Source organism: Trichomonascus vanleenenianus (assembly GCF_965637985.1).
Source record: "Trichomonascus vanleenenianus strain CLIB 3782 genome assembly, contig: TRVA0_017S, whole genome shotgun sequence".
Taxonomy (NCBI): Eukaryota; Fungi; Ascomycota; class Dipodascomycetes; order Dipodascales; family Trichomonascaceae; genus Blastobotrys; species Blastobotrys vanleenenianus.
In genome coordinates this window covers 128595-153459 of record NW_027481870.1, presented here as the reverse complement: position 1 = coordinate 153459, position 24865 = coordinate 128595, and the positions used below count along the sequence as shown (strand labels likewise).

At 48.6% G+C, this 24865-nt stretch overlaps 13 protein-coding genes across 13 annotated transcripts; 7 read left to right on the top strand and 6 right to left on the bottom strand.

Moving 5' to 3' along the window:
• Positions 1 to 185: 185 nt before the first annotated feature.
• TRVA0_017S01552 (hydroxymethylglutaryl-CoA lyase) lies at positions 186 to 1178 on the top strand (the record flags this gene model as incomplete). The annotated part of the gene is made up of 1 exon (XM_076684635.1): positions 186 to 1178. The coding sequence occupies one exon, from the start codon at positions 186 to 188 to the stop codon at positions 1176 to 1178; it is 993 nt and encodes a 330-aa protein (XP_076541145.1).
• A 341-nt stretch (positions 1179 to 1519) lies between these two features.
• Positions 1520 to 3193, top strand: SAF1 (SCF ubiquitin ligase complex subunit SAF1; the record flags this gene model as incomplete). Its single annotated transcript, XM_076684634.1, has 2 exons — positions 1520 to 1524; positions 1579 to 3193. 2 exons carry the CDS (start codon positions 1520 to 1522, stop codon positions 3191 to 3193), a joined length of 1620 nt encoding a protein of 539 aa, XP_076541144.1.
• A 35-nt stretch (positions 3194 to 3228) lies between these two features.
• On the bottom strand, positions 3229 to 3545 carry COX7 (cytochrome c oxidase subunit VII; the record flags this gene model as incomplete). The annotated part of the gene is made up of 3 exons (XM_076684633.1): positions 3229 to 3261; positions 3324 to 3485; positions 3543 to 3545. The coding sequence occupies 3 exons, from the start codon at positions 3543 to 3545 to the stop codon at positions 3229 to 3231; spliced, it is 198 nt and encodes a 65-aa protein (XP_076541143.1).
• Positions 3546 to 4378: 833 nt separating this feature from the next.
• On the top strand, positions 4379 to 5317 carry TRVA0_017S01486 (fumarylacetoacetate hydrolase family protein; the record flags this gene model as incomplete). The annotated part of the gene is made up of 2 exons (XM_076684632.1): positions 4379 to 4626; positions 4690 to 5317. The coding sequence occupies 2 exons, from the start codon at positions 4379 to 4381 to the stop codon at positions 5315 to 5317; spliced, it is 876 nt and encodes a 291-aa protein (XP_076541142.1).
• A 235-nt stretch (positions 5318 to 5552) lies between these two features.
• Positions 5553 to 6771, bottom strand: TRVA0_017S01464 (uncharacterized protein; the record flags this gene model as incomplete). Its single annotated transcript, XM_076684631.1, has 3 exons — positions 5553 to 6494; positions 6543 to 6662; positions 6709 to 6771. The coding sequence occupies 3 exons, from the start codon at positions 6769 to 6771 to the stop codon at positions 5553 to 5555; spliced, it is 1125 nt and encodes a 374-aa protein (XP_076541141.1).
• Positions 6772 to 7014: 243 nt separating this feature from the next.
• On the bottom strand, positions 7015 to 7788 carry TRVA0_017S01442 (S-formylglutathione hydrolase; the record flags this gene model as incomplete). The annotated part of the gene is made up of 1 exon (XM_076684630.1): positions 7015 to 7788. The coding sequence occupies one exon, from the start codon at positions 7786 to 7788 to the stop codon at positions 7015 to 7017; it is 774 nt and encodes a 257-aa protein (XP_076541140.1).
• An 849-nt stretch (positions 7789 to 8637) lies between these two features.
• TRVA0_017S01420 (uncharacterized protein) lies at positions 8638 to 10635 on the bottom strand (the record flags this gene model as incomplete). Its single annotated transcript, XM_076684629.1, has 1 exon — positions 8638 to 10635. The coding sequence occupies one exon, from the start codon at positions 10633 to 10635 to the stop codon at positions 8638 to 8640; it is 1998 nt and encodes a 665-aa protein (XP_076541139.1).
• A 1372-nt stretch (positions 10636 to 12007) lies between these two features.
• TRVA0_017S01398 (Zn(II)2Cys6 transcription factor) lies at positions 12008 to 13813 on the top strand (the record flags this gene model as incomplete). Its single annotated transcript, XM_076684628.1, has 1 exon — positions 12008 to 13813. The coding sequence occupies one exon, from the start codon at positions 12008 to 12010 to the stop codon at positions 13811 to 13813; it is 1806 nt and encodes a 601-aa protein (XP_076541138.1).
• A 230-nt stretch (positions 13814 to 14043) lies between these two features.
• On the bottom strand, positions 14044 to 14920 carry TRVA0_017S01376 (uncharacterized protein; the record flags this gene model as incomplete). Its single annotated transcript, XM_076684627.1, has 2 exons — positions 14044 to 14858; positions 14911 to 14920. 2 exons carry the CDS (start codon positions 14918 to 14920, stop codon positions 14044 to 14046), a joined length of 825 nt encoding a protein of 274 aa, XP_076541137.1.
• Positions 14921 to 17684: 2764 nt separating this feature from the next.
• Positions 17685 to 18161, bottom strand: TRVA0_017S01354 (uncharacterized protein; the record flags this gene model as incomplete). The annotated part of the gene is made up of 1 exon (XM_076684626.1): positions 17685 to 18161. The coding sequence occupies one exon, from the start codon at positions 18159 to 18161 to the stop codon at positions 17685 to 17687; it is 477 nt and encodes a 158-aa protein (XP_076541136.1).
• A 408-nt stretch (positions 18162 to 18569) lies between these two features.
• On the top strand, positions 18570 to 19565 carry TRVA0_017S01332 (uncharacterized protein; the record flags this gene model as incomplete). Its single annotated transcript, XM_076684625.1, has 1 exon — positions 18570 to 19565. One exon carries the CDS (start codon positions 18570 to 18572, stop codon positions 19563 to 19565), a length of 996 nt encoding a protein of 331 aa, XP_076541135.1.
• A 1584-nt stretch (positions 19566 to 21149) lies between these two features.
• Positions 21150 to 22370, top strand: TRVA0_017S01310 (uncharacterized protein; the record flags this gene model as incomplete). The annotated part of the gene is made up of 1 exon (XM_076684624.1): positions 21150 to 22370. One exon carries the CDS (start codon positions 21150 to 21152, stop codon positions 22368 to 22370), a length of 1221 nt encoding a protein of 406 aa, XP_076541134.1.
• Positions 22371 to 23550: 1180 nt separating this feature from the next.
• On the top strand, positions 23551 to 24366 carry TRVA0_017S01288 (uncharacterized protein; the record flags this gene model as incomplete). The annotated part of the gene is made up of 1 exon (XM_076684623.1): positions 23551 to 24366. One exon carries the CDS (start codon positions 23551 to 23553, stop codon positions 24364 to 24366), a length of 816 nt encoding a protein of 271 aa, XP_076541133.1.
• Between the last annotated feature and the right edge of the window lie 499 nt (positions 24367 to 24865).

Below are 24865 nucleotides of genomic sequence, written 5' to 3'. Positions count from 1 at the left end.
CACGCACGTCAGCCGTTCGTTCCATTTCGCGTTTTTCAATTCGCAGCACTTTATAGAGTCGAGTTAATTAGTATGTCCGAGGTTCAGCCGTACGCCGGGCCGTCCCCGATAGCGTTACCCCACGTTCAGCGCATTTTATAAGCACGCTAGTACGCCGGCCTTGATGGCCATATCAGACAGAAGCCATGTTGAGGACAGCTTTGAGAACGCGATCGTTTGTGCGGCCACTATCTACGAATGCTGACAAGTTCGTCAGGATTGTAGACGTTTCTCCCCGAGATGGCCTCCAAAATGAGAAGGCAATGGTCTCAACCGAGACTAAGCTGGAACTCATAGATCGTCTTACTGATGCCGGGTTGAAGACCATCGAGGTCACTTCGTTTGTGTCGCCGAAGTGGGTTCCACAGATGGGCGACGCCAAGGAGCTATACCCACAAGTGCTGAAAAAGTACTCTGGCAATGGAGTCACTTATCCTGTTCTCACTCCGAACCTGAAGGGTCTGCAAGGGGCGCTGGAGAGCGCTAAGCAGGCAGGTAAACCGTTGGAAGAGGTCGCCATTTTCGGAGCCGCCTCGGAAGGGTTCAGCATGAAAAACACCAATAGAACCATAGACCAAGGGTTTGAGGCGTTCCAGCAGGTGGTTGACGAGGCTCGAAAGCACAATACACGAGTGAGAGCATACCTATCTACGGTCATTGCCTGCCCGTACGATGGGTTTATGGACCCGAAGCGAGTTGCTGAGCTTGCTAAGAGGTACCTAGACATGGGCTGCTACGAGGTGTCTCTTGGGGACACGATTGGTGTCGGGACTCCCTCCCACGTCGAAGCCCTGCTGGAGCAGGTTTTCAAGCATATCCCTACCGAGAAGGTGGCCTATCATGCCCATGACACTTACGGCCAGGGAGTCGCCAACATCCTCAAGGCGGTTGAGATGGGTGTTCGCGTAGTCGACAGTTGTGTTGGCGGCCTTGGTGGATGCCCATATGCCAAGGGTGCCACTGGCAATGTATCTACGGAAGACGTGGTATATGCGCTGCATGGAATGGGCTACGAAACCGGCATCGATATGGATAAGCTCTCGTCTATTGGGGAGTGGATCAGCAAGGAGCTCAACCGGGCCAATGGCTCCAGGGCTGGTAAGGCCCATTTCACGAAGATGGATAAGCCAAAGCTGTAACTTTTATATATAATCCGTGCTTTTTTCGAAATCGAATGGATCTTATTTGCAATCGGTATGAAAACTGTCTAAGCCTCACGCTATGCGGCTGGCATCGCCAACTTCACACCAGTGCGCATTCACTCCTACCCTATGAACAATCTCTAGTCATCCAACGAACTATCTGAATAATAACTCTAATCAACCAAATTTCCTTACGGTTTTTTATTTGGCAACCTTTTTATAACCGTCGGCAGCAAAAAACCCTATGTCTTTGATGCCGACTATGCGTTGATTTGATGTGATGCCGTGCAGGTGTTTCTCCCCTTCCGACCGCCCTTATCAAGTGGCAAACTACAACTATGAGGTGAGTGAAATAGATCAATTGGATTCTTGAATTATGCTAACTTATGGCATATAGCGAGAAAAAGCATCTTGCCGCTCTGGGCCATGATGTGCTTGTAAACGGAGTGTTCCCATACTTGTCGGAAGAAGATATTCAAGCAGTGGGCGCTACGTGCCGCGTGCTAAGAGAGTACACGAGCGACCCTGCGGTTTGGCATGACCAATTCTTCAAGACATTTGGCCTCCAGCCAAACCCGTTCACCATGTATAAATGGCCGGAGATGTACCGGTGGCGCCGAATGGCGGGGCTATACACATGGGGCTCGAGCGGTAGTGGTCGGCTGGGGTTCACGCTAAGTGACATTGGAGACGAGTACCGGACTCAGGCCGGAGAGAACGGTATCATCAAGCCGAAGAAGGTGGACCAATTGGGGTCATTGGTGCTTTCCGACGTGGTTGCTGGCGGATATGGCTTTACAGTACTCACTGGCGACGGTCGGCTCTATGGCATTGGTGAGCTACAAGAGTACTACTGGGGCGGTGACGGTGGGCAAAATGTCGTCGCATTGCCTCTCCATAGACCGCGTAATCCATTTCTTCGAATTGGCGGAGTAATTCCTCGCGACGTTCATCAGTTCCAGCAGCCTCAGACCGACCCTCCTCCAGCACCCGAGGGTGCAGAGCAACGGGAGGTGAGGACAAATGAAGAGCCGCAGATTGATGTGGACAGAGTGCGTCAGGAATACAACTCCGATGCTGTCCCTCCATTGACGCCAATTGGTAGCCTATCTCCGCCATTGAGCCTCAGAGAGCGGTGTAGAGTGAAGCAATTGCACACCCTGTCCAAGGACGCCATCGAATTCGTTTCTGTGTCGAGCGGGAGGAAGCACATTCTTGCGCTGGACAGCAAGAACAAGGCGTGGGTCTGGGACCGCACCTACGTGTACCCGGGCACCCAGCTAGAATTCGATGTAGACGCGCCAATTCGAAAGCTCGTAGCAGGGTGGGAACTCAGCACGGCGTGGCTCGAGGGCGTGGGCGTAATCGTCTGGCACGGCGTTGGCACTCTCCAGCATTCCGGCTATACCAACTCTGAGCCAGTAAAAGTAAACAGCTATGTTGTCGTGCCCGGCACCCAAGGTGTTGAAATTCACGACATGATGGCCGGCTCTAATTTCTTAGTGTACATCACCAAGGACAAGGTGCCCTATGTGGTTGAAGTCGTGGACCAGGAACCCAAGCCACCCATGAGACTGGACGCCTTTGAAAAGGCATTGCGAGATGGCGCCCAGTTTGCAAAGATCGTTGGATCTTACACACGATTCGCTCTGTTCAGCGACAAAGATGACGTACTCATTGGCAGGCGGGGAGAGTTCGACAAGCCAATTATCTACGATGAGCTCCAAAAGGTCGGGTGCATCTCAATTGCTGTTGCTGACCACCACAATCTCGCTCTTCTACGGGGAGGCCAAATGCTTACATGGGGGTGCGAATCCAAAGCCTGTGGCGCATTTGGACTCGGCCGGCGCGATGACGTTCTCAAGCTCGGAGCGACTCAGACTTCTGCCGGCCTCAATCTCGACAAACCTGTTCCTGTAGACCTGCCGGGACGCCATGTGCTAGCAATTGCGGCCGCTGGCTGGCAATCTGCCGCCATTATGACCGAGGCAAACATTGACTCTCAAGTTTGAAATTAAATATATATCTGTACTATCAAAAAAGGTTCTTAGAAAAAGGAGCCCTTCTCAGCCTTCTTGCCCTGTAATCAAATCAGTTAGCAACCTTTCACAACACACACTTAATAAGTCCGTAAACACTTACAGAAATAGCTCGGGTAAGACCAAAGGCTGGGATAGCAACGCAGGTAATGCCGAACAGAGCGTAGAATGGGTAGAGGATGAGCTTGGATCGTGGGTGTCGGAGCCACAATGGCACCTGCTCGTTAGCCTGGTACAATCGCTGGTAGTATGCAACCTTGTTCGCCTAGAAAACAACTCAATTAGCCTCTCTTCGCTTCGAATTCTTCACGTCGCTACGCACCATCTTTTCTAATTGCGTGGTAGGATAGTAAACGTTCGAGGATGGGGTGAGATTTTTTCGTTGTTGATTTGGGACCACTCGTCGACCGACTCCGGCGCCAGCCAATCAGCGCACACATAAACGCTCCAGCCAACTTCCATCGTTAGAGAAGCACTACTGTTGATGCCAAGTTTGATTGATTTTGTTCGAAATAAATAGTTATAGATTAATGCTGCATTTGAATGGATTTATGTATAATCTTGAGGGCAAACCCTCTAACTGCTACACGCGGGGGGATTATATGGATCACTATAGCTTCCAGCATTAATGAGCACACTTAGCGATTAGTCCTCCTTCGCCCTCGGCAACGGACTTTAATCAAGATTATTATTATTGTTATGTATTTAGACTAGTGCTGCATTTGACCGCGTTTACGGATAAACTCGAGGGCCATCCCTCTAACTGCTACACGAGGAGTATTTGAATCAGCACAGCTCTCCCAGCATAGATATGCACACACATAGCGGTGCAGCATGTATTGAGCAAAGAGGGTCAATGGCCCAATCCTGCAAAGGGCCGTGCACTACCCCGGAACCCCGCTGAAGTACCTATCGAAGCTGCAATTACTCCATATATTAGACATAGCTAGCGACTGAGCATGTATTAAGCAAAGAGGGGCATCGCTTGATCGAGTCCGCCGAAGGGCCGTGCACAACTCCGGGATCCGCTGTAGAGCCTATCGAAGACGCCAAATGCAGAGATCCTACGTAGCTAGATATAAAACGGACAATATGGCTGCTAGTCTGGCCAAATTTTTAAAGTAATAAATAGATTAAAGAATCATATATCTCTAACCAATGACAGCTCTGACAGCTCAACGAATTGTTAGATTCATCGCCGATGACGGGCAAACATACTACGGAGATGCTGTTCTTCCGGCCGGTGTGACCGACGCTCGAAGGGCTAACCAGGCTCGGATTATCACCGGCGACATTCTCGGCGACTACAAGGTCGAGGAGACGGTGTTGCCCATTCGAAAGCTGCTCTCACCACTGCCCCCAAGCAAGGTCCCTACTGTCCGGTGCCTGGGCCTCAACTACAAGAAGTACGTATTTGCTTACTCTTGCAGGTGCCATTGCGTCCGATTATGCTAACCTGATCACACTAGGCATGCCGCCATGGGGAATGTTCCCTTGCCCGAGTACCCGATCCTGTTCTACAAGCCCTCCAGCGCCGTGGCGGGCCCAACGGATCCAATTCCGGTTCCGAAGGTTGCCCAGAAGATGGGGAACGAAACTGACTACGAGTGCGAGCCTGTCGTGGTTATTGGTAAGCCCTGCAGGGACGTTTCCGCTGAGGATGCCCTTGACTATGTGTTGGGCTATGCCGTAGGCAACGACGTGTCTCACCGGCTCTGGCAGAAGAAAGGCGGGAGCCAGTGGAGCTTGGGCAAGATGTACGACGGCTGGGCGCCATTCGGGCCCGCCATTGTTACCCCAGAGGTTGTAGGAGATATTCAGACCCAGACCATCTACACCAAGGTTAACGGCGAGATCACGCAGCAAGAGAGCAACGACGATATGATCTTCCCGGTAGGGGAAGTAATCTCCTTCTTGTCGCAGGGAACTACCTTGCAGCCGGGCGACGTGATTTTCATGGGCACTCCGTTTTATGTACGTCAGCAGCATCCTCCAGAGCTGTGGCTCAAGGATGGTGACGTCGTAGAGATCGGCCTGTCCAACGTTGGCAGTATTGAGAACATAGTAGAGTATGAGAAGCCCAAGTCCAAGGCCTAGGCTTGTGTTAGAATCTTTTTCGCTCATCATGAACTGTCATGAATTCCTCACGTATAATATCGTCAATTTCATTCCATATCATGAACTTTCACCTACCATATTTTCGCCTTCTGCTTCTGAACTCTCGTACCATATCATGAATTTCGTAAATTATCAGCTTTCGCTTGCTGTATTCGTGAATCCCCGTATCATATTTCTGTTACCGTATGGTGAATATCGCCTGCCGAGTCGTTAGCTACTCCGAATCAAGGTCCTCGACAATATGTCTTGTCCTACGCGTGCTTGTCGGACGATCTTCGCGATTGATGGTAGCATCGGCGAACCCCTGAAAGTCCGAATAGCACGTATCGTCAGAGTCTTCGTGAGCCCCCTCCACCCGACGTGCATCTATAGGCCACAGTGGGTTCTCATCGCTACTACTGGACGCCATTCGATACCTTGGCGCTGGCCACAGAGGAGTGTCCTCGGTGCGTCCCGCATTGTTGTTAAAATCCTCATCGTCATCGTCAATAACGACCATCTGCCTTCTTCGCGGTCGGCTGCTTTCCATAGCAATGTCGTCGTCATCAGAAATCTCCTCTTCATAGATCTGATTGCCTGCCACGCTTCTGGCTTCTGAGTCAGCCATTCTGTACAACTCACGCCTTCCTTCACCGACCGAAGAGTCGCTCCAGTCCATCGTATACTCCTCCATATCTTCCGGCAGTGGCGCTTCCTCGTCGTGGCTCACATATCCGTCGCTGACTACAAATCCGTCATTCTCATAATTGTTCTCGCCAAAGTGGTCGTCAGAGAATTCCGTGTCTGTGGCACTCTCTTGGTCAGACACTTCTACCCTCTCGCCGCAATTGGCACACACGCCATGCTCCAGCTCCCAATTACACTGTGGGCATCGCATAACCTCGTCCTCTACGTCGACAACAGGAGCTCTCTGCGCAAACAGCTTGGGGAACGCGCTTTTGTACTTCTTCATGTGCTCCTTATAGAGCTTCAATGCCTCCCTCTTCTGAGCCTCCAGACGCCTCTCGCGGCTCGCATCGGCATCCACGACAGCCGCCATCATCGCTTCTAGCGTGTTCTTCACGGTAAACGTCACATAGGGGGGAGTTTTGAGGTGAGCCCGACAAGTCGGGCAGGTCTTCCTCTGCGGTTGGTTCTTGAGCCATTCATACAAGCACTAGTCGCACAGTTAGAACTTCCAAATAGCACAAAAGTGAGGACGTACATTGTAGCAGGCAGTGTGCCCACAGCTCGTGCAGCATGGGACAAACATGAGCTCGTGGCAAATGTAGCATGTCGTTTGATCTTGCACCTTGTGAAGCAGATCTAGCAGGAACTCGATCGGCTAGATACAAGTTAGTATGTGGGTCTTACATGTAACAACTACCTACAACCGACGCGAGGGCCGATTTAACCCCTAGAGTATCCTCGTAATGGAAATTCGCCGACTCCATGGTTGGTATGTGAGTGAAAAGCAGTTTGAGGGTGTTTTTGGGGGTCTGATAAGCCGCACGGGAGAACAGCCGACCGACCGCGATCGATGCAAACTACGTTGAATCACAGGGGCACGACAGCAATCGCAAACAAATTGGATTGGCTGTAATAGCCTACGCAGACTTTATTTAATACCTGGCTAGATATCTGTAGTACCAGTAGATATCCGTAGTACCGGATATCGGTAGTTTACCAATACAATACTAAAGATGCTTGACCGCATGGTCAACGTGATCCCCGGCGAATGAAGACACAAAGAAGTAGGAGTGGTCGTAGCCCTCGTGGAACCGCAGATCAACGTTGCCCTTGTACGCAGAATTGTCCGAGGCATCTACAAGGTTTTCCGGAAGCAACTGCTTGTCCTGGTAGAAGTTATCGCTGAGTCCAACATCAATGAGAATCGTTGGAGTCGGGCCCTGATAGGACTTGATGAGTTCGGTGGCGTCGTTTTCCTTCCACTTACCGTTCTTCTCTTCCTCGCCAAAATAGCCAGTAAATGCCTTGACACCCCATGGGCATTTGCTTGGGTTGGCGATTGGGCTAAACGCAGAGACGGACTTGTATTTGCCCGGGTTCTTGAGGAACAAGGTCAGCGCACCGTGTCCGCCCATGGAGTGGCCAGTAATGGAGACCCGGCTACCGTCAAGCTCGGAGAATTGGCCAAACAGTGCCTCTGGAAGCTCCTTGACGATATAATCGTCCATTTGGTAGTGCTTGCTCCAAGGCTCCTTTGTAGCATTGATATAGAACGAGGCACCCGATCCAAAGTCGTACGAATCGTCCTCGCCTTGGATATTGACGTTTCGAGGCGAAGTATCAGGATACACAATTGCAATGCCTCGCTTGGCGGCGTGGGCCTGGAAGAAGCCCTTTTCAGAGCAATTGTCGGGAGTGCAGGTCAGTCCGCTAAGGAAGAAGAGCACGGGAACCTTGGATTCGGCAGAGGCCCCAGGCGGGAAGAAGACATTGACCCGCATCTCACAGCCCAGAACAGCAGACTGGTGGGTAAGTTTGGCCAGCTTACCGCCGAAGCTTGCAATAGTAGCAGTAGTTTTGAATGCCATGGTTGAGTTTTTTAGGAGATGGTACCAAAAGACGCTGGTGGCGGGGGGGGGGCTTAAGGCTTTGTCATCGGAGTTAATCCTCTATGCTGCAACCATCGCACGCCGCCGGGGATAGCTTTGCCCTTTACAGCTACGGTTAGATTGATACATGTTTTTAACATCCATATTTTGATTTTTATCAACAAATTATCTAATCATTGGTTTACTGGCTAACTAATTGGCACATAATGGTTGTTGGTGTACGAAGATTATCCCTTTTAATACTTGTAGTATTGACACAGCACCGCTTCGGTCCATCAATTATGGCTCTTATTACGAGTAGGTGATATAGATTCTAGATGAAGATAATATATATTGTCATATACGTATATTCGTTGTCATACGTTACCGTAATATCATTAGGTAATTCATTAGAAGAACCATTGTGCATGTCATCAGCGGGATTCAGCTGATACAATGTTACGCTGTAATACGGTAATACCAGCTTATCTATCTTTTTATCCTACCTTTTTGTGAGGCCAGGAGAGATCACTTGTAATATGTACAGTAAGCATATTGATACGATACAATGTTACTAGTAATCCCTTATTCAAGTAACGGTAATCCTTCGGCCCCAAAGCGCACTCAAGACCAAAAGGTTGTTGCTACCTCATTTACCATTCGTTCAATTTTCTCTACTCGTAACACAAATGATGAAGTTATAAATTCAAGAAGTTTGAAAAATGATGTATTGTACATTGCATGGTTCGTTAGTGGTAATATCTACAGGTCGTTAAAATGCTTAGTGATTTCGTGCAGCGTAATCCTGAACTCCTCCGAGAGCTTGTCCATGTATTCGCGACACAGGCGCGACTGCGCGTACAGCTGGAGTGCGTGATCCGCTGTACCGTGCTCGCAAGCGTTGACAAAACACATATTGAGCTCGTGGAAAAATGCATTGTAAAGGGTAATCGTCGGACGACTATCAAGGAGCACCTCAATCGTGTCAATTGCCCCTTGGTAGTTCTTCATCTTGCGATAGCACCGCAACAGCCCAGTAAGGCTGTAGCTATCGTGGTTGGCAAGCGTAATTGGCTCGGACGGGTCGCGGTGCGAGTCTAGAAGGTTGACGGCCTTCTGGTACTCGCCATACAACTCTAACTCACGTGCGAGACTACATCTATCCTGTAGCGATAAGTCCGACGCCGGGTAGAGCTGGAGCAGCTCATTTATCTTGCTTATAGCATCGCTCCTCGTTGCTAATATGCCATCATCGCGGCATTCACGTGCCTCAGCAAGCTCTCTCCTGAGCATGAGAATATATATCTGAACGTTCGCCTCATGGCCAGCGTCAAGCATATTCCGATACACGCGCTTAACATCGTTGAGCGACCCTTTCTGAGCGATACCACGCATGAGCAAAATGTAGGCCGTCTTGATAGGAATGGTACCACGAGCCTTCACCTCCTCAAGATATCTCTCTGCTTGGTCCAGTCGATCCTGCTTAATAAGATACCGGAGGTTTGACAAGAGCTTCTGTTGACTTCGTGTTCTCCCTCCCTCGACAACAATTCTCTTGTCGTTCTGATGGATTGAAGCAATTCGCGGTCTAGGCAGTACCACCCCTGCTTCCTTGAATTCACGGGCCCATTTGAGTACTCGGAGTCCTTTAGTCGGGTATTTCCCCGCCAATGCCTTAACAAGCCACTCAAGGGTATTCCTGTTGCCCGTCATATCGTCAGCCTTTAGCTGGTGGAGAAATCGGACAAGCTCAAACGTTTTATCTTGGCGGTATAATCCACTCACCACATAATTGAGCACGTCTATCTCTATTTGAAAACCGCTGGTATTCAGCGCGCCAACGGCGAATCCCAGACCCTGTACGTCTCCCTGCGCCGAAAAATGCTTGATAGCCTCTATAAATGGCCGTTGGGTGAGCACCGTACGGTGCAATGCAAGTTTGTTGATGCGTTTCTGCACCTCTTTTTCATTCTGGTGAAGCAGCGCCTGCAGAACGTATACATGCTCAATTGCGCTCTCGCGTAGTGTCGTTTTATTCAGGGTGGCAGCCAGCTCATTAAACAGCTCCTCGGCGCCACGCAAGACAAGATTTTCTAACATGACCGCATAGCTGGCGGTTGACACCTCTAGCTGCCGCACGTCCTTCCATTCTCGAAAGAAGCGATACGCGCCTTCTACGTTGTTTCCGATCCTGCATGCGGCATGGATGTACTCCCGCAGCGTTGCTTCGTTCCGCAGCTCCCCCATGTCGTTCCAAATGATCTCCTGGGCCCTCGAAAAGTCGTAATCAGCATAGAACCCGTCCAGAGCCATGTGGTACGCCTCACGCGAGAACGAAACCTTGCCGTGGTATCGGTTATATATGCGACGGCACTGGTCAAAATCACAAAGCCGACGTGCGCTCACGAGAGCATAGAATATTGTAGACTTGTGAGCTATGTTCTCCGTGGAGTGTGTGCGAAAGATCTTCCCGGCGAGATCAAACCGTTTGAGCGATGCCAGAACGTACATGACCCGTTTCAAATGTCCTGGGTACATAGAGTACCCCAGCTGTTTCCCATAGGCCAAAAACTCATTCAGCTCGCTAAACCTCTCAGATTTGGCCAGCTCTTTGCACTTGAGACTCCAATTGAGTCGCGCAGTGTCCTCAACTGGTCTGGCACTGGTGCTTGTGTGACGGCGATCCAGGCGAGGAAAAGCCGGCCGACAGCCTCCTAGGCGCAGCAGACAGCTGGAAGGGACGACCGTCCTCCCACGCATCGAGTAAAAGATCTTAGTTTACCAGCGTGGGTGGTCTAAAATGGGACCCTATCGTTTTGATTTGGAGGTTGAAAAATTAAAGTGGTCAGTTTTTCACCGGCAAATCATCGCGCGGTCCGCCCATTAATACAAGTACATACGACAGCCGATCTGTAATATACAACAGTATAAAGCGGTTGGTATTTCCTTATCTTCTCTCGTGCTATTTATTCTCTTTTGGTTGCTGGCCTATATCAGGATAGCCATTGAATACCATAATTTCCCGTATATGGCATGAGTTCCAAAGACAAAGATTACGACTATGTGGTCAACTTGCTGAAGAAAGATGCCGAGTCCCGGGCCAGTGCCCACAAGTCGCGAGGGGTCTCTGCTCTCAAGGAGCCAGTAGCCAAGCGGACCTCAAGACCCGATACCAAGTTCCTTGAGCGCGTTATGCGGAGTCAGGGACTTGCCTCCAAACCTGAGAAGCATGAGAGCAGAACCCTTTCCAGCAGGGAAGACTCGAGACGAGATAGGCATTCAACCGCCAGTTCGTACAGCTCGCGGAAGTCATTTAATTCCTCCGGTTTGTCGAGAAGTAATGAACTGAAGTCTGAAGATCATCAAGGTCGGAAGAAGCACCGAAATTATTCTCCTGCGGAGAGCGACAGAGATCGTACATACAAAACCCGCCGTCATAGCCGGTCGTGCAGTTCCCCTCCATTTCAGAGACGCGAAAGACATAGGGGAAGAAGCAGGTCACCGCCCTCTTCGGAAGACCACTAGGCTATGTCCGAAGTTCGATCGTCGTACCAGCACCAAATTGGGTTCTCTAACATACACCAATATGACATACCATTGGAACGTTCGTCTACGGAAGCGGACTTTTACAGCTCGAAACACCAATTTACCAAATTCAATATCTGCGAGAGAGTATACGCTTGGTCAGGCGTAATTGGCGTATTTGTATCGCCGTTTTAACTGCTCTTGGCCCCACAACTCTGAACAGGTCGACAAGATTGAACAGGTTCGGCTGTGAGACCGTTGGACCTACATGCGCCAAGTTCCCCTCAAAAGAGCCAAAAAGTTACTCATAAAGCGAAATTGCTGTATGTACATATGGTACGCGGCTACAGGCCATGTGGAACATCTGCACAATCTCAGTACAGTGTAGTACGTGGTGATTGTGCTGACATTGACGGACGGCGGATAGGCTGAAAATTTTCCGGTGGGACGCCCGACGGATCTCCACAGCACCCCATTTGTTTGGCCGTTCAGGGTCGACTCCAAACCTAGATTGGCTAGTTAACCTGGGGAAATACGTTTAAAAAGACCAGCGATGGCTTCGAAAAAGCGGGCATTGGAGCCGATGCCATCCTCTACGACCACAACCATGATGAGTGACTCGGGGTCGCCGCAGGCTTCGGCGCCCAGCCCGTCGACCCTCAAGGAGCGACCGATAAAGTCCCAGAGGGCGGCTCGAGCATCGCGAGCGTGTAGGACCTGTAGACGACAAAAGACGAGATGCTTTCCGGCGCTGAATACACGGTCCTGTCTGCGATGCAAGACCCTGGCGCTGGAGTGCTCGTTCCTCGACGGCGTAGATGAAGATAACGGTAGCGTTATGCCAATCCCTGCCGATGTTTCTACGCTGGGCGACAACTCGGCCTACCACATGGGCGGCAGCCTCAACTCCGCCAGCGGCTCGAGGCTCGACTCGCTGGAGGCCAACGTTGGGGAAATCCTCAAGATCTTGAAGAATAATGAGTCGGACCGTAACAGAGTCGGGGGACGGTCGCGCAAGGAATATAAAGAGACGCCATCATTTGGCCTCCCATCAATCGCGTTTGTAACTTCGCCATTCAATTCGTTTGGAGCCCTCGTATCCAGCCGGAACCTACCGGCCCCTATCACTCGGCTTTATAACCCTCAGATGGTCCTGCACGACCAGGATATCATTACACTCGGTCTCATTACTGAGGAGCAGGCCACTTATTTATTAGGCTATTTTAGAGAACACCTTAATCACTGGGTCTCCTTCCCCGAAGATGTCCCGGTGACAAGCCTGCTTGATAGAATCCGCAGGCGGTGCTCACTGTTATTAACTGTTGTGTGCTGCGTGTCCATCCGGTTCTACGACCGCAACCTCAAAGCCAAAGTCTACCGCCTACTGCTGCAGAAAATGCAGACCGAGCTGCACCAGTCACTCCTGGTTGTTCCCCAGACAATTGAATTCATGCAGGCTCTGGCCATCATTGCTATCTATGCGAGCTCGATCAGCGAGGGAGACATTGTCATTGACGGATGGTTCTACTCGAGTTTGGCGTTGCAGCACTTTATCACCAAAGACGTTCTGGGTCTCGTCATGTCGTTCGACGGTGTCGGCCCCGTGACCGAGTTCGACGAGATTACGGCCTACCGGGTGTGGAACCATCTGTGCCTTGTCCACCTAGTGTGCTGTGTGCTCTCCGGAAGGATGTGTATTCTAGATGAGGCGCGCTTAGACTTGTGCCGACGAACACTCGAGTTGAGCTCCAGCTCAAACTTCGACGGCCGAATGATTGCTGAGATCGCTCTTCAGCTCATTGTGTACAATTTCATCGAGAGCGTCCAATCGCTGAGCCAGGTTGAAGAAGAGCTTCGCAAGTGGAAGCTCGAATGGGGGTACCTCTTCGACCAGCCTATTGTCCAGTTCACCGAGAGCACATACCACTACGTGTACTTTATGATCTTGCTGCACTGGCACTATGTTCAAAATGCCGCTAGTAACATACCGGGCGCTTCGGCAGCCATATCGATTGGCATGATCAACGGTACCCAAGGCAATTCAGAACAGCTGGAGAAGGCGTTCAACTCTTGTGAGGACACTACTATCGACAGAATGGTTGAGCACCTTTTCAAGGTCGTTGACTCTCTCCTTGTGGTACAAGACGATATTTATTTTGCTCACCTCAGTGACCAGGTGCTGTTTTGCGGTGTCTACAGTGCGGTTATGCTCATCAAACTAATTAAAAGCATGCGTCAGTATGGCCGCAGTGAAGTGCTCGATAACAGCAACGTCGTTTCCATTGCAATCGCCAAAATCACTAACCTCGAACTCAAATTAAGACGCGTGGGCGCCTTTCCAGACGATCTAATCCTTAAATATGCCGACGCGATTGCCGAGTCGCTACCGACAATCCAGTCGCCTGCAATTTAGGGGGGCCCCACCACCTAATATTTCTGTACACTACCATTATGACGAATGTAATGAACCTTTGAAATCTGTAGGACAGAAAATATTTCTCTTTCTCTCTCCCTCTCTCTCTTGAGTGAGTCCAGAGACGTAAGGCCCCTTTTTAGCCACACCGCCCTATTCAGGAGGGGGGCCTGCCACCCAAGGGGCTCCTGACAAAACGCGTCACCAAAATGCGAGGAGTCTGAAGAGGTTTACGTCTTGATATACACCTTGTGGCTGAATACCTCTTCGTTGTCATCGATGCAATAATACTGATCCTCTTCTGATGGTGGAGGGATGCGCATGGCCATTTCGCTAAACATCGCGTCGTCGTCCGTGGCCAGGAACTGGGAGAGGGACAGCTCCGAAGGTGGCTGGTACTCTGTGTTCACGTAGTACAGGTTCCCATTTTTCAGTATGCGCCCTCGGCGCAGTGCTCTTTGCAGCGCTCTCGTGGCGGCTTGTACAAACGAAGTATCGACGACTGAGTTTGCCGAGTTCGTGTCGTGGTCGATCCAAGACCAAATCTGCTGTAGTTCAACACCGTTGCCCATAGACTTGGCATTCATAGCATCCACCAGTAAATCTTCATAGTCGATTTTCGTATTCAAATCGTGGGGGCGTCGGTTATTCTGAAGCTGCATTTTGAGGGCAACAGAGTGCGCATGCGGAGAGTAAATTGGAAGCTTCGGGTTGAGCGTCTCAGCATAGAGAATAAGTTCGACCAGCTGCGCTCGTGATAATGACGACAGATATGTCTTCTTCACTTCCAGCGAGAGCCCATCTCCGGTCTGGCCAGTCTCCAAAGGAAGCTCGCGTCTTTTTGGCTGACAGTCCTTGCAGAACCACTGAGCGTCAGCCACATCTACCACAATACGGTCTATAGCCGGAGTATGACACAATTGATGGTACGGGGTATTGCATTCGTCACAGAACACAATTTGGTTGGATTTTGGACAGTTTCCCCGCTGACAAACTTTACAGACATAGGTCTGCCTCCGCGAGAAGGGAGTCGACGTTCTGCTGGCTGAAATCGTTAGCATGATATAACATGGTTCCCAACGTAGCGGAATACTTACGTTCATACATTTTTCGTCTGTAGAAAGCTGTCGTCGGATGGCTCGGCGGTGAAAATACGGTCGTGATGATCCGATGTTGGCTGTGTTGCGTGCGCGACTACCGGTATACCGTTGGGCTGTCTCAACCTGCAGACCTATCTGAATTAAGCGACTACCGGTAAACGAGGATCTATCTGGTGAATCTAATGTTGAAAATGTACAAGTCCGACTTATATTGTTTAGGTATTATAGCAATTGTTGTATTTGGTAGCGTAGGGTATTATTAAGATGCAATCGAGATGACTTGTACCGGATAGGAAGTGCTAGCGTACAGCTTTCACAATACATTGCCTGTTATCTAGGTATTGTAAGCCTATAGGTACTGCGGACTTTTGAACTTTCAGAAAAGGAGCCAAAATCTTCAATTAATTTAGATTGCTTAATGCGATATAGATGGTCTTCGGGGCCCGTAGAGTGTTACATGTGTCGTGACAAGAACTTGATGAATTGATTCAAGAATTGACAAATGTCGAACGTATAAAAGAACTATTGTACCGTGGTAAAAAAGAATTGTTGTTGCAAACATTATTTTCAAAAAAAAAGACAATTTCTCATGTAATTATTTGATAATCCTTTATTGAGTGGTATTTGCTGGGATTACTTGCAGGCACTAAATTTTCACATCTTTTTAACTTGCAATTCCACAACTGCGATAATTACAACATTGAAATTAGGGAAAAAACTGCAATATTTATACTTGTTATTTTTCTAAGCTTATCATTGTTTATATCTTTATTAATGCTTGATCACAATTGTAGTCTATGATGGCGAAATATTGCGTGCTGGAATTTTTGAGCCGCACGCCGCACATAACCGTTTGCTCATCGGCTTCACCAAAATACCACTACAGCACACCTCAATAGCTGATTACTATTATTAAGGTGCTATTATTGTATTGATCAATTGTATAAAGCTACGGCACCTGTAGTACTAGTCGATGGTGTTAAAAATCTATATGCTTGGTACAGTTTCAAGTTGTCAATTGATAGCCACAGGTTTCCTTAACCCTGACCTAAAAGAAAATCCAATTCCGAAAAAAAATTGATTTAGCAATGGGATGAAATCCCAAATTATCAGCTACACCTAAAATTACCTATATCACACATAGTGTAATACCAAGTGATCCAGTTGGCTTAAGCTGTAGAAATCCACATCAAGGAGCACTCTAATACTCCGGTTCAAATGCTCGAGCGAGGGAACAGGTATAAGCTAGCATATACCTATAGCAGGGTGTGTAGAGCTACCAAAAAAAAATGCCGGATAGCCATCTGCAGCAAGTGTAATTACTTGGTACACTCCGTTAACATATCCTGTGCTTGTTCTACACATTCTCAGTAATTTACCGGTTCAGTACCATTCGTGCAATTCCGTTACGCAGAAATTACATTCTCTTTCCTGATGCGTTGCTAAATCCAACAAAGTGGATCCTTCTTTATCTCCGGGACCCATCCCTGGCTTCACACCAAAAGCAGCACAACCATACTTTACATAGAATTTACCGCTGAACAGGAAACTCTTTACACTTCTGGAATACAGCTGGACAGATTGGTGCATGTAATCTGTAGCACTACGTAGTATGCATGTTGTGCAGGGAGAATAGTACATGTAGTACGTGTCTCTAGCTATCGCTCTGTCAGGATGCATTCTTCAGCAAGTCGCGTTTCCCTCCCAGCAGACCCCACACACATACGATGTGTCAGATCTGAGATCGAAAGGGGCTAAATTTGAAACAGCCAAAAAACGGACGCTAAGAGATGCGCAAAAATTGAATGAATTCCCGTTTCGAAACGAAAGCTTGTCATGTCTATCCATCCACATTCGACCAATTTCCTTGCTTGCTTGGCTAAAGGTGTACCAGCAGAATAGAGTAGCCTATGCATACATTTTTTTATTAACTATGTTACATATGCCTTCTACTTTGGTAGTACGCATTACAATATACCACAGTACATACGTAGCAGTGTAGAGGGCTAGAATATCTACAGTTCTGGTTAATGGGGCTAGCCCGATGAAATGTAGAAGCCCCCTTACTGGAGCCCACATATTTCCCAAAAAAAGTCTACTGTGGCTACTACGCATACACTCCGTCGGGCCTCGTTGGCAAGAATGGTACACGCAACCAGCCACAGAAGAGCCACTTTCAAGCCCAAAAATGTAAATCATACGTTTCGAATTTCGCCAGTAGAACAGATGTGAAATACTGTACTATCAAGAATAATAATATCTGAAATACAGATAGGTTTAGTTTATGAGCTATGGCGCTACGTGTGTGCGCCAAGCTGTTGACCTGTCGAAAGGTCGAGATTTGTTCCATTTTCGTTCCAGAGCTTAAAAAAAAAGCTGCCAACTACGGATTGTAGCAGTCCCATCAAGGAGATGATGCATTTCGGGATATCCAATCAAGCCGCACCCCTTCGGGATAAACGACATGACTCGCTTGTCAGAACTGTCCAACGTTGCGCTTGTAACATCTCCATCCAAGCGGTTCCGTAGAAGCGATCGACTTACAATAGAAGTCTAAATTCTTTGTAGCCACTCTCTATCTTGCTTAATTCCCATAGGTTGGAAGAATTAACGCCCCTTCATTCATTTAGCATTCATTTTCCTGTGGCTTGAATCCCTTGGCTAGCCCCTACATTGGTAAACGGCGTGCCGCTCACACCGCCAAAAATGTGGCTACTGCGAGATGAGGCAGGTGCGGAAAGGCGGGGAACAGCCGCGCCGCTAGGCGGCCCCTACACGAGGCCAACGCGAGGCAATGCCATGCATCCTGCCGTACAATAAGGCTGATAGAGGCAAAAACCTTCTGACGAGGACACGCCTCGAACGATCGCCCGCCTAATCCAGGCGGTATGAAGTCGCCGAAAGCCCCTTGCTGAGTATGTACGTACAACTTTAGACGTTGCCAATGTTTGTTTTGATTGCCTTCGTCGCAAAAATAGGTAAGATGGCCCTAGCAACGTGCAAGAGACATTTTCTGTCGCCGACAATTGGCATTGTCTATACTCCAAGGTTCTAGTGTGTAGTACATGTACCAGCCACACCAGCCACGTTGAACAGTCAAACTGAGGAACGGCTGTAGCACACACACACGCACACACACGGTCGCGAACATGTCGCGTATACATTTTAACGTACGTGTCGCACCTATGCCTCGCGATCTGAAGCATAACACCCCCTGAGGCCGGCAACTTTTGATGATCACCATGCATCGAGTGCAGGTACGCACTCCCTGGCAACTACGCACCAACCTACAATGGGTATAAGGTGCTTCTTCATATGATGGAGAGAACAATTGAGCCTGCAGAACGGTAACCGAAGAATTTCTTATTCATTCCTGGGGTCGAGGTCTCCTTTCCTGTACTGCGATCCTACCCCCCGAAACAGGAAGAATGTATGTGGGTGATCTGTGGAGCGCTAGGACCAGTGCCATTCGTATCTTACTTTTGCGCAACGAATTGAAAGCTCTGGATGGTTATAAAAAGGGCATGGTTTCTTGAGTTGAATTGGTCCTCATCAACAGTTCCAGTTTGACAATTCCAACTATTAAGCCGCTCTTTCAAAGCTTTTAACTACATTCACTCTTTTCGACTTTAATTTTTAATACTCATTAATCAACAATGGTCGCTATCAACAAGTACGCTCTTACCGGTGCCGCCGCTGCCGCCGTCGCTGCCGCTCAGAACTCCACTGTCCCGACCACCACCTTCGTTCCAAAGTCCACTGATTGGGTCACCACCACCACCACCTCGACCGTCTACACCACCGACTTGGTCACCATCACTTCTTGCGAGAACGATCTGTGCCACTACTTCACCCATACCACCCGACACCCATGCGGTGAGACCACCATCACCAAGACCTGGTGCCCGAGATGCGAGGAGCACACTGCCGTGGTCTGGGAGACTCACTGCCCAGAGGAGACCACTCCATGCGAGGAGCCATGCGAGACTCCATGCGAGACTCCATGCGAGACTCCATGCGAAGAGCCATGCGAGACTCCTTGCGAGACTCCTTGCGAGACTCCATGCGAAGAGCCATGCGAGACTCCTTGCGAGACTCCATGCGAAGAGCCATGCGAGACTGACCACCACCACCACCACCACGAGCCATGCGAGACTCCCTGCGAGACTCCCTGCGAGACTCCCTGCGAGACTCCTTGCGAGACTCCTTGCGAGACTCCCTGCGAGACCCCATGCGAGCCACCTTGCGAGACTCCTTGCGAGACTCCTTGCGAGACTCCATGCGAGACTCCATGCGAGCCACCTTGCGAGACTCCATGCGAGCCACCTTGCGAGACTCCCTGCGAGACTCCTTGCGAGACTCCCTGCGAGACTCCTTGCGAGACCCCATGCGAGCCACCTTGCGAGACTACTCCATGCGAGACTCCTTGCGAGACCCCATGCGAGACTCCTTGCGAGACTCCATGCGAAACCTCTACCTGCGAGACTCCATGTGTGGAAACCTCTACCTGCGAGGAGGTCCAGGCTACTTGCACTCCAACCACCGAGTGCTCCGGTCCTGAGTGCATTGAGCAGGTCAGTGGCCAGATTGCTCTCCGAGCCGGCCTTTCTGGTGTCGCTGTCGCTGCCGTAGGCGCTCTCTTGTTGCTTTAAGCGATCTGATTCTATTCTATTATGATTTATTTAATGGGTATTTAAAATTATATATATAAACGTGGATTGATTTTATTACTACTATCAGCATTCCATTTTCATTGTTGCCTTTTTATATTTAAAGCTGAAAAGCCAATGGCAAACGCATTTGCACTCGTAATAGCTAGACAGACAAATGTTGATATTTCGCCGGTAAACATTTAATTGTTGTGTTTCATGCATGTCGATGCATAACGCGATTCAGATTAATTAATTTTCGCGTCTCGCGTCTCGCGTACGCGTTACCTCCCACCGTCACCAACAAGGCAATAAGGGTTAGCAATTTCATACCGGCCGACCGGATTCCCTTTCGGATGGCAATTCCACATTGTAGGTAATAAATATACAATTCAAGTAATAAATAATCAAACTTTTTCAATGTCTACCGGTACTCCATACCAGCTGGCAGTTTTTGGATATTGCGCTTGGTCAACCGCTAGTCTCAGACGAGCTCGAAGTACGGCCGATTCCTCGACTTTTTTTTTCATTCTCACTGTGCTTACTGGGATACGAGAGAGCGAGCTGAAAGACGTATACTGGAATGGACCAGTAGTATTGCATAGGGCTCTTGGAGAAATGTCGCTTCGTCCGCTTGTCAATCACCCCTAACTCTATCAGTACAAATTTGGTCGTTAGCCTCCTCGATACGAGTCAGACGAACCGGCAAGCTAACAAACGGTCATTGCCATACTACTGCTTTTAGGAATGCAAGCTAAAAATAGGGAAAGAGACACAGTGTTGTTTCAGCTGGTGATATGTGTCGCACATCGTGATACCAGATCTTTACAATGCCGGTCTAGTATCATACACCTAGGAACACTTTGTATTAGACCTTGCAGTGTGTGCTCTGGCTACTCGGATCTCGGCTCTTAGGCTTTAAAAATGTGGACAAGCGGAAAGGTCGAAAGATGGATCTCAGGAAGGTAGAGAAATATTTTGCTTTGAAACTGACTGACATGAAACGAGGAAGCCTCAGGAATTAATAATGCTTCAGGCGTTTTGCCGCCAACGGGGGTTCATGGATCGATGCGGTAGATGACAGGCAAAAATTACTCTAAGATTGGAAATTGTCCTATTCTCTGGAGTCATACAGCAGTATTCCGGCTTGGTACCCCTTAATTGTGGACATCTGCTTAGACATACAGGCCTACGACCTCCTGCGACTTAGCTTGGTACTAAAATCGCAGAAATCCTCCTGTTCATTAGCGAGAAAAGACCATTCGAGCAAACCTGCAAAAATTCTTGACCATACAACTCAAATACAACGACCACCCATTCTTGCTACAAAAAATCGCCTTACTTTGTGGATTTCAGAAAAAAATCGGCCAAAACCTAAATGAATTCAACAGCAGCAGTGAAAAAGTCAGGAAGGGATGAAACAGGAATTGACAACCATTCAAAGAAACGGCCTCCTTTTTTGTATCTACGATTTTGTTCAGTCTTTCAAAAAGAATATAAATACCCATCCATCTCTTCGAGTTAATTCTGTTTAATACAAAAAATTAGTCGCTCGTTACTTAGAATCTAGAGTTAACCGAACACGCAATGAATTTCGCTCGTGCTACTCTCTTGGCCGTTGCCTCCTCTATGGTGGCCGCAGGTGCCATCAATATTCGTGCTCAGGCTGTGGTTCCAGCTGATATGCCTCTTGTGGCCCCGGTTCAAAATACTACCACTGCCTCGGCGGCTTCCAACGGTGCACCAACTTCTTCTAATGGTGGCTCTGGCGCAGAATCGGTTGTCTCTATTACTTCCAGCCCTGTCACTGCCCTTTCAACTAGAATCAACTCAATCACTTCCGGTGCTAACTCTGATGATATGTATGTTACCGTCACTCATACTATTACTGAATGTTGCGACAATCAATGTACTGTTCGAACTGAATGCCCTGTTGTCACGAAGACAGAGTGCGATGTCTGTGTGATCAAGACAGGTACCACTTCTTATGTCACGACAACCGAGGGAAAGACTGTCACCGTGGTTTCGCCATGCGTCACTTACGCTCCTTCTACTGCTTCAACTCCTGGCAACGTCGAATCCACTGTTCCAGTTTGTGATGAGTGCCAGTACACTACTATGCAGCCAGCTCCTCCTGCTCCAACTGCTTCTGAGGGGTCCAATGATTCCAACGGTTCCAACGGTTCTGATTCTGACTCCGGTAACCAATCTTCTGAGTGCACTACTGATGATTGCTCTGAAGGCTCCAATAGCTCGGGTTCCGGATCAGATTCTGGCTCTGAGAGTTCCAATGGATCTGGATCTGGCTCTGACTCAAACGCTTCTGGCTCTGACAGCTCGGACTCTAATGGCTCCAACGACTCAAATGGCTCCGGCTCTGAGGGCTCCGACTCTAATGGCTCCAACGACTCCAGTGGTTCTGGCTCTGAGGGCTCCGACAATGGTTCCAACGGCTCCAACGGCTCCAATGGCTCTGGTTCTGAGGGTTCCGACTCTAGCTCTGGAAATGGTGAGGGCTCGGGCCCTGAATCTTCTGAGTGCACTAGCGGCGATTGCTCTAACGGCTCGGGCTCTGGTTCCGAGTCTAACACCAGCTCTTCAGAGGGCAACGGTTCTGGCTCTGAGAGCTCTTCCGGCACTGCATGTGCTTCTGGCGAGAGCAGCAACGCTACGAATGCTCCGTCTCCATCGGCTTGCGAGACTTGCTCAGCTCAGCCAGTGGAAAGCATTGCAGAGGGCGCCGCTGCGAAGACCGCCATTGGTGGCTCGATTGCCGCAGTTGTTGGTGCTGCTCTCGTTCTTCTTTAAGATGCTTGAACTTTCATTGATTTCTCTTCGTCGAACATATATTTTTTTGTAATGCTGTAATGATATATTCTAAATCCACATTCCGGTTATTAGGTATACATCTAGAGAATGCTATGTGGATGAAATTCAGTCGTTAGAGCCACGATTATCACCATAGCGGGAATAAAACAGTTCAGCACAACCATATTTTAAGAACTGTTTTAAAAAAAGCACTATAACGCGGTTTAAAATAGTACTACCAATAGAAGAAGTGCTTGTGTAGCGAATGTGTGCTACAGTAATTACATGATCGTGAGAGTTTATAATAAGGTTTATTTCAACGTGCCATGGATGGTGTTTTGGGGAGAAAATTTCTCTCAAAGATACAGGATCACTTCAATGCCACATTAACTGGTCATTAAATCATCGTGAGCGTGGAATAGCAGCCTACTTGAATCTTGCGGCACGAAAGGTACAGTGACATTTGTCGTGACTAGGTTTATTCCCTACAGTCGCTTCGCTCTAGTATCAGAACTGTCGTAAATTAACCGAAATATTGTCCGGTATGAGTTAAATCCGGGCAGATACTTGAGGATATATCAGTAATGAATTCTAAATATTCACAGTCCTGCGGCAATTTTCTGACTCTACAATAGCAATATACAGCGAGCAAGTAGTTTGTTTGACGTTATCATTCCAAGGAAAACTAAATTACCCTTCCTGCGTGGCGAGTAATGCAAAGATTGTTGCCTTGACTGAGTGTTCCATACGCGGGACAGGATACGCCCGTTACCTAGTTTCATGGTACACTCAAATTTAGCTTCTAAACATGTCTCCAGCAGCGATGCCCCAAGTTACACCCCCTGTATGTCTGTTACCACATTGTCAGAGAGTTTTCTTTGAAGAATGAAGCTACGTCTCAATCAGATTTCCATTCCGGATTTGAAATTGTTCGAGCCAGAACTTCACTTGAAACGCATTTTGAGACTCTTTTGATGTGCTGGCGCCTTCTTTACGAGAATTCCTTTACAGCCGAAAGCGCATTTAATGTCTATAAATAAATCAGGATAATAGACTATAGGATGAGGCAGTTGAACATATATATAGCCACGTTCGACACGAGATTTAATCCCTCAGCTCAATTGCGCATTAATACACTCTAGTGTTCTCACCAGAAAACAGCCATTGATACTGTTAAAAGATGAAGTACGCCATGACGCTCGTTTCTTCCGGCATGTTTGCCGCTGCCTTTGCTGCTGTTGCAGCTCAGGAGCCGCCAGTGGACTCGCTTCCAGTCGCTGCAGTTCCTAGCCAGGACCTGGGTATTAACAACACTGTCACTAGCTCTGTTGCTGGCAGCTCTGGTGCGATTGCTTCTGCTACTTCGGCTAATGTCAACTCAGCCGGTAGCACTATCTATGAAACTACCTCTCTGACTGGGTCTGGGACTGCGTCGGCAACTGCCGGCTCTAACGAGACTATGGTGACTGTGTCTACTCTTCCAAGCGGATCCGTTACTTTGGCCCCCAATGGCACTACCGTGGCCTCTATTACTGCTATCGCCAACCCAACCGGGTCTGATGTCACTATAACTCAGACTGTGACCGAGTGCTGCTCCGGTACTTGCACGATCCAGACTGTGTGTCCATCTCTGACTTCTTGCCATGAGTGTATCCTCAAGACTGGCTACTCTACTTATACCACTACTAAGACCCAGCAGGTAGTCACTATGTGTTCCCCAGTTGCGACTTATTGCCCTACTGACGAGCCAGCTCCAGGAAACTGCCCAACTCAGCCTCCAGCGTGTGAGTCATGCAAGACTGTTACTGCCCCAGGCATTCTTGTTCCAACTTCTGCGCCAAAGGAGGAGTCAGGTTCTAGCTCATGCAAGGACGGTAAGTGCTCGGAGGAAGGCTCTGAGTCCGGTGCTACTGACGCTGCTCAGGGTGCCGGTAGCAAGAACACTGTGGGCGCCGCTCTCGCTGTTCTAGTTGGTGCCGCTGCTGTTTTGCTTTAGACTTGAAACGGTTTTTTCGATTCGTTTGGAACAACTAATTTTTTTATAAATATATTGTATTTGAATTGTTGTGAATTATTACCAGTTATAGAGAGAATTGCTTGAAATTCGGAGACATTGTAGTAACGTTATTGGCGGTAGAGCTGTAGCTAAGTAAAAATGACGCGTAAGAAATAACGACGTCTGAGTGACGGACGCGTAGGAAGCGATGTTGAAAACGGATTGAGTGAAAAAATCCCCTTTTACGGATACTTTAGGACTAAATATCATGATTAGCAAACGCTGAAGACTTATCGAGTGGCTCTTTTGGAATGATGCCTAACATCGACCAAATATGGCCCATTGAGAATTACCAATGGCAAAGGCAGAAATGCTCAATCCTTGTTAAATACGGTTTCTTGAAGGGCATCAAGATCGAGTAATTTCCGCCAGACCAGAAACGCGTTATTTGAGTTTCCATTTGACTCAACTAAGCTCAGAAATGCGGGGGAGAAATTAA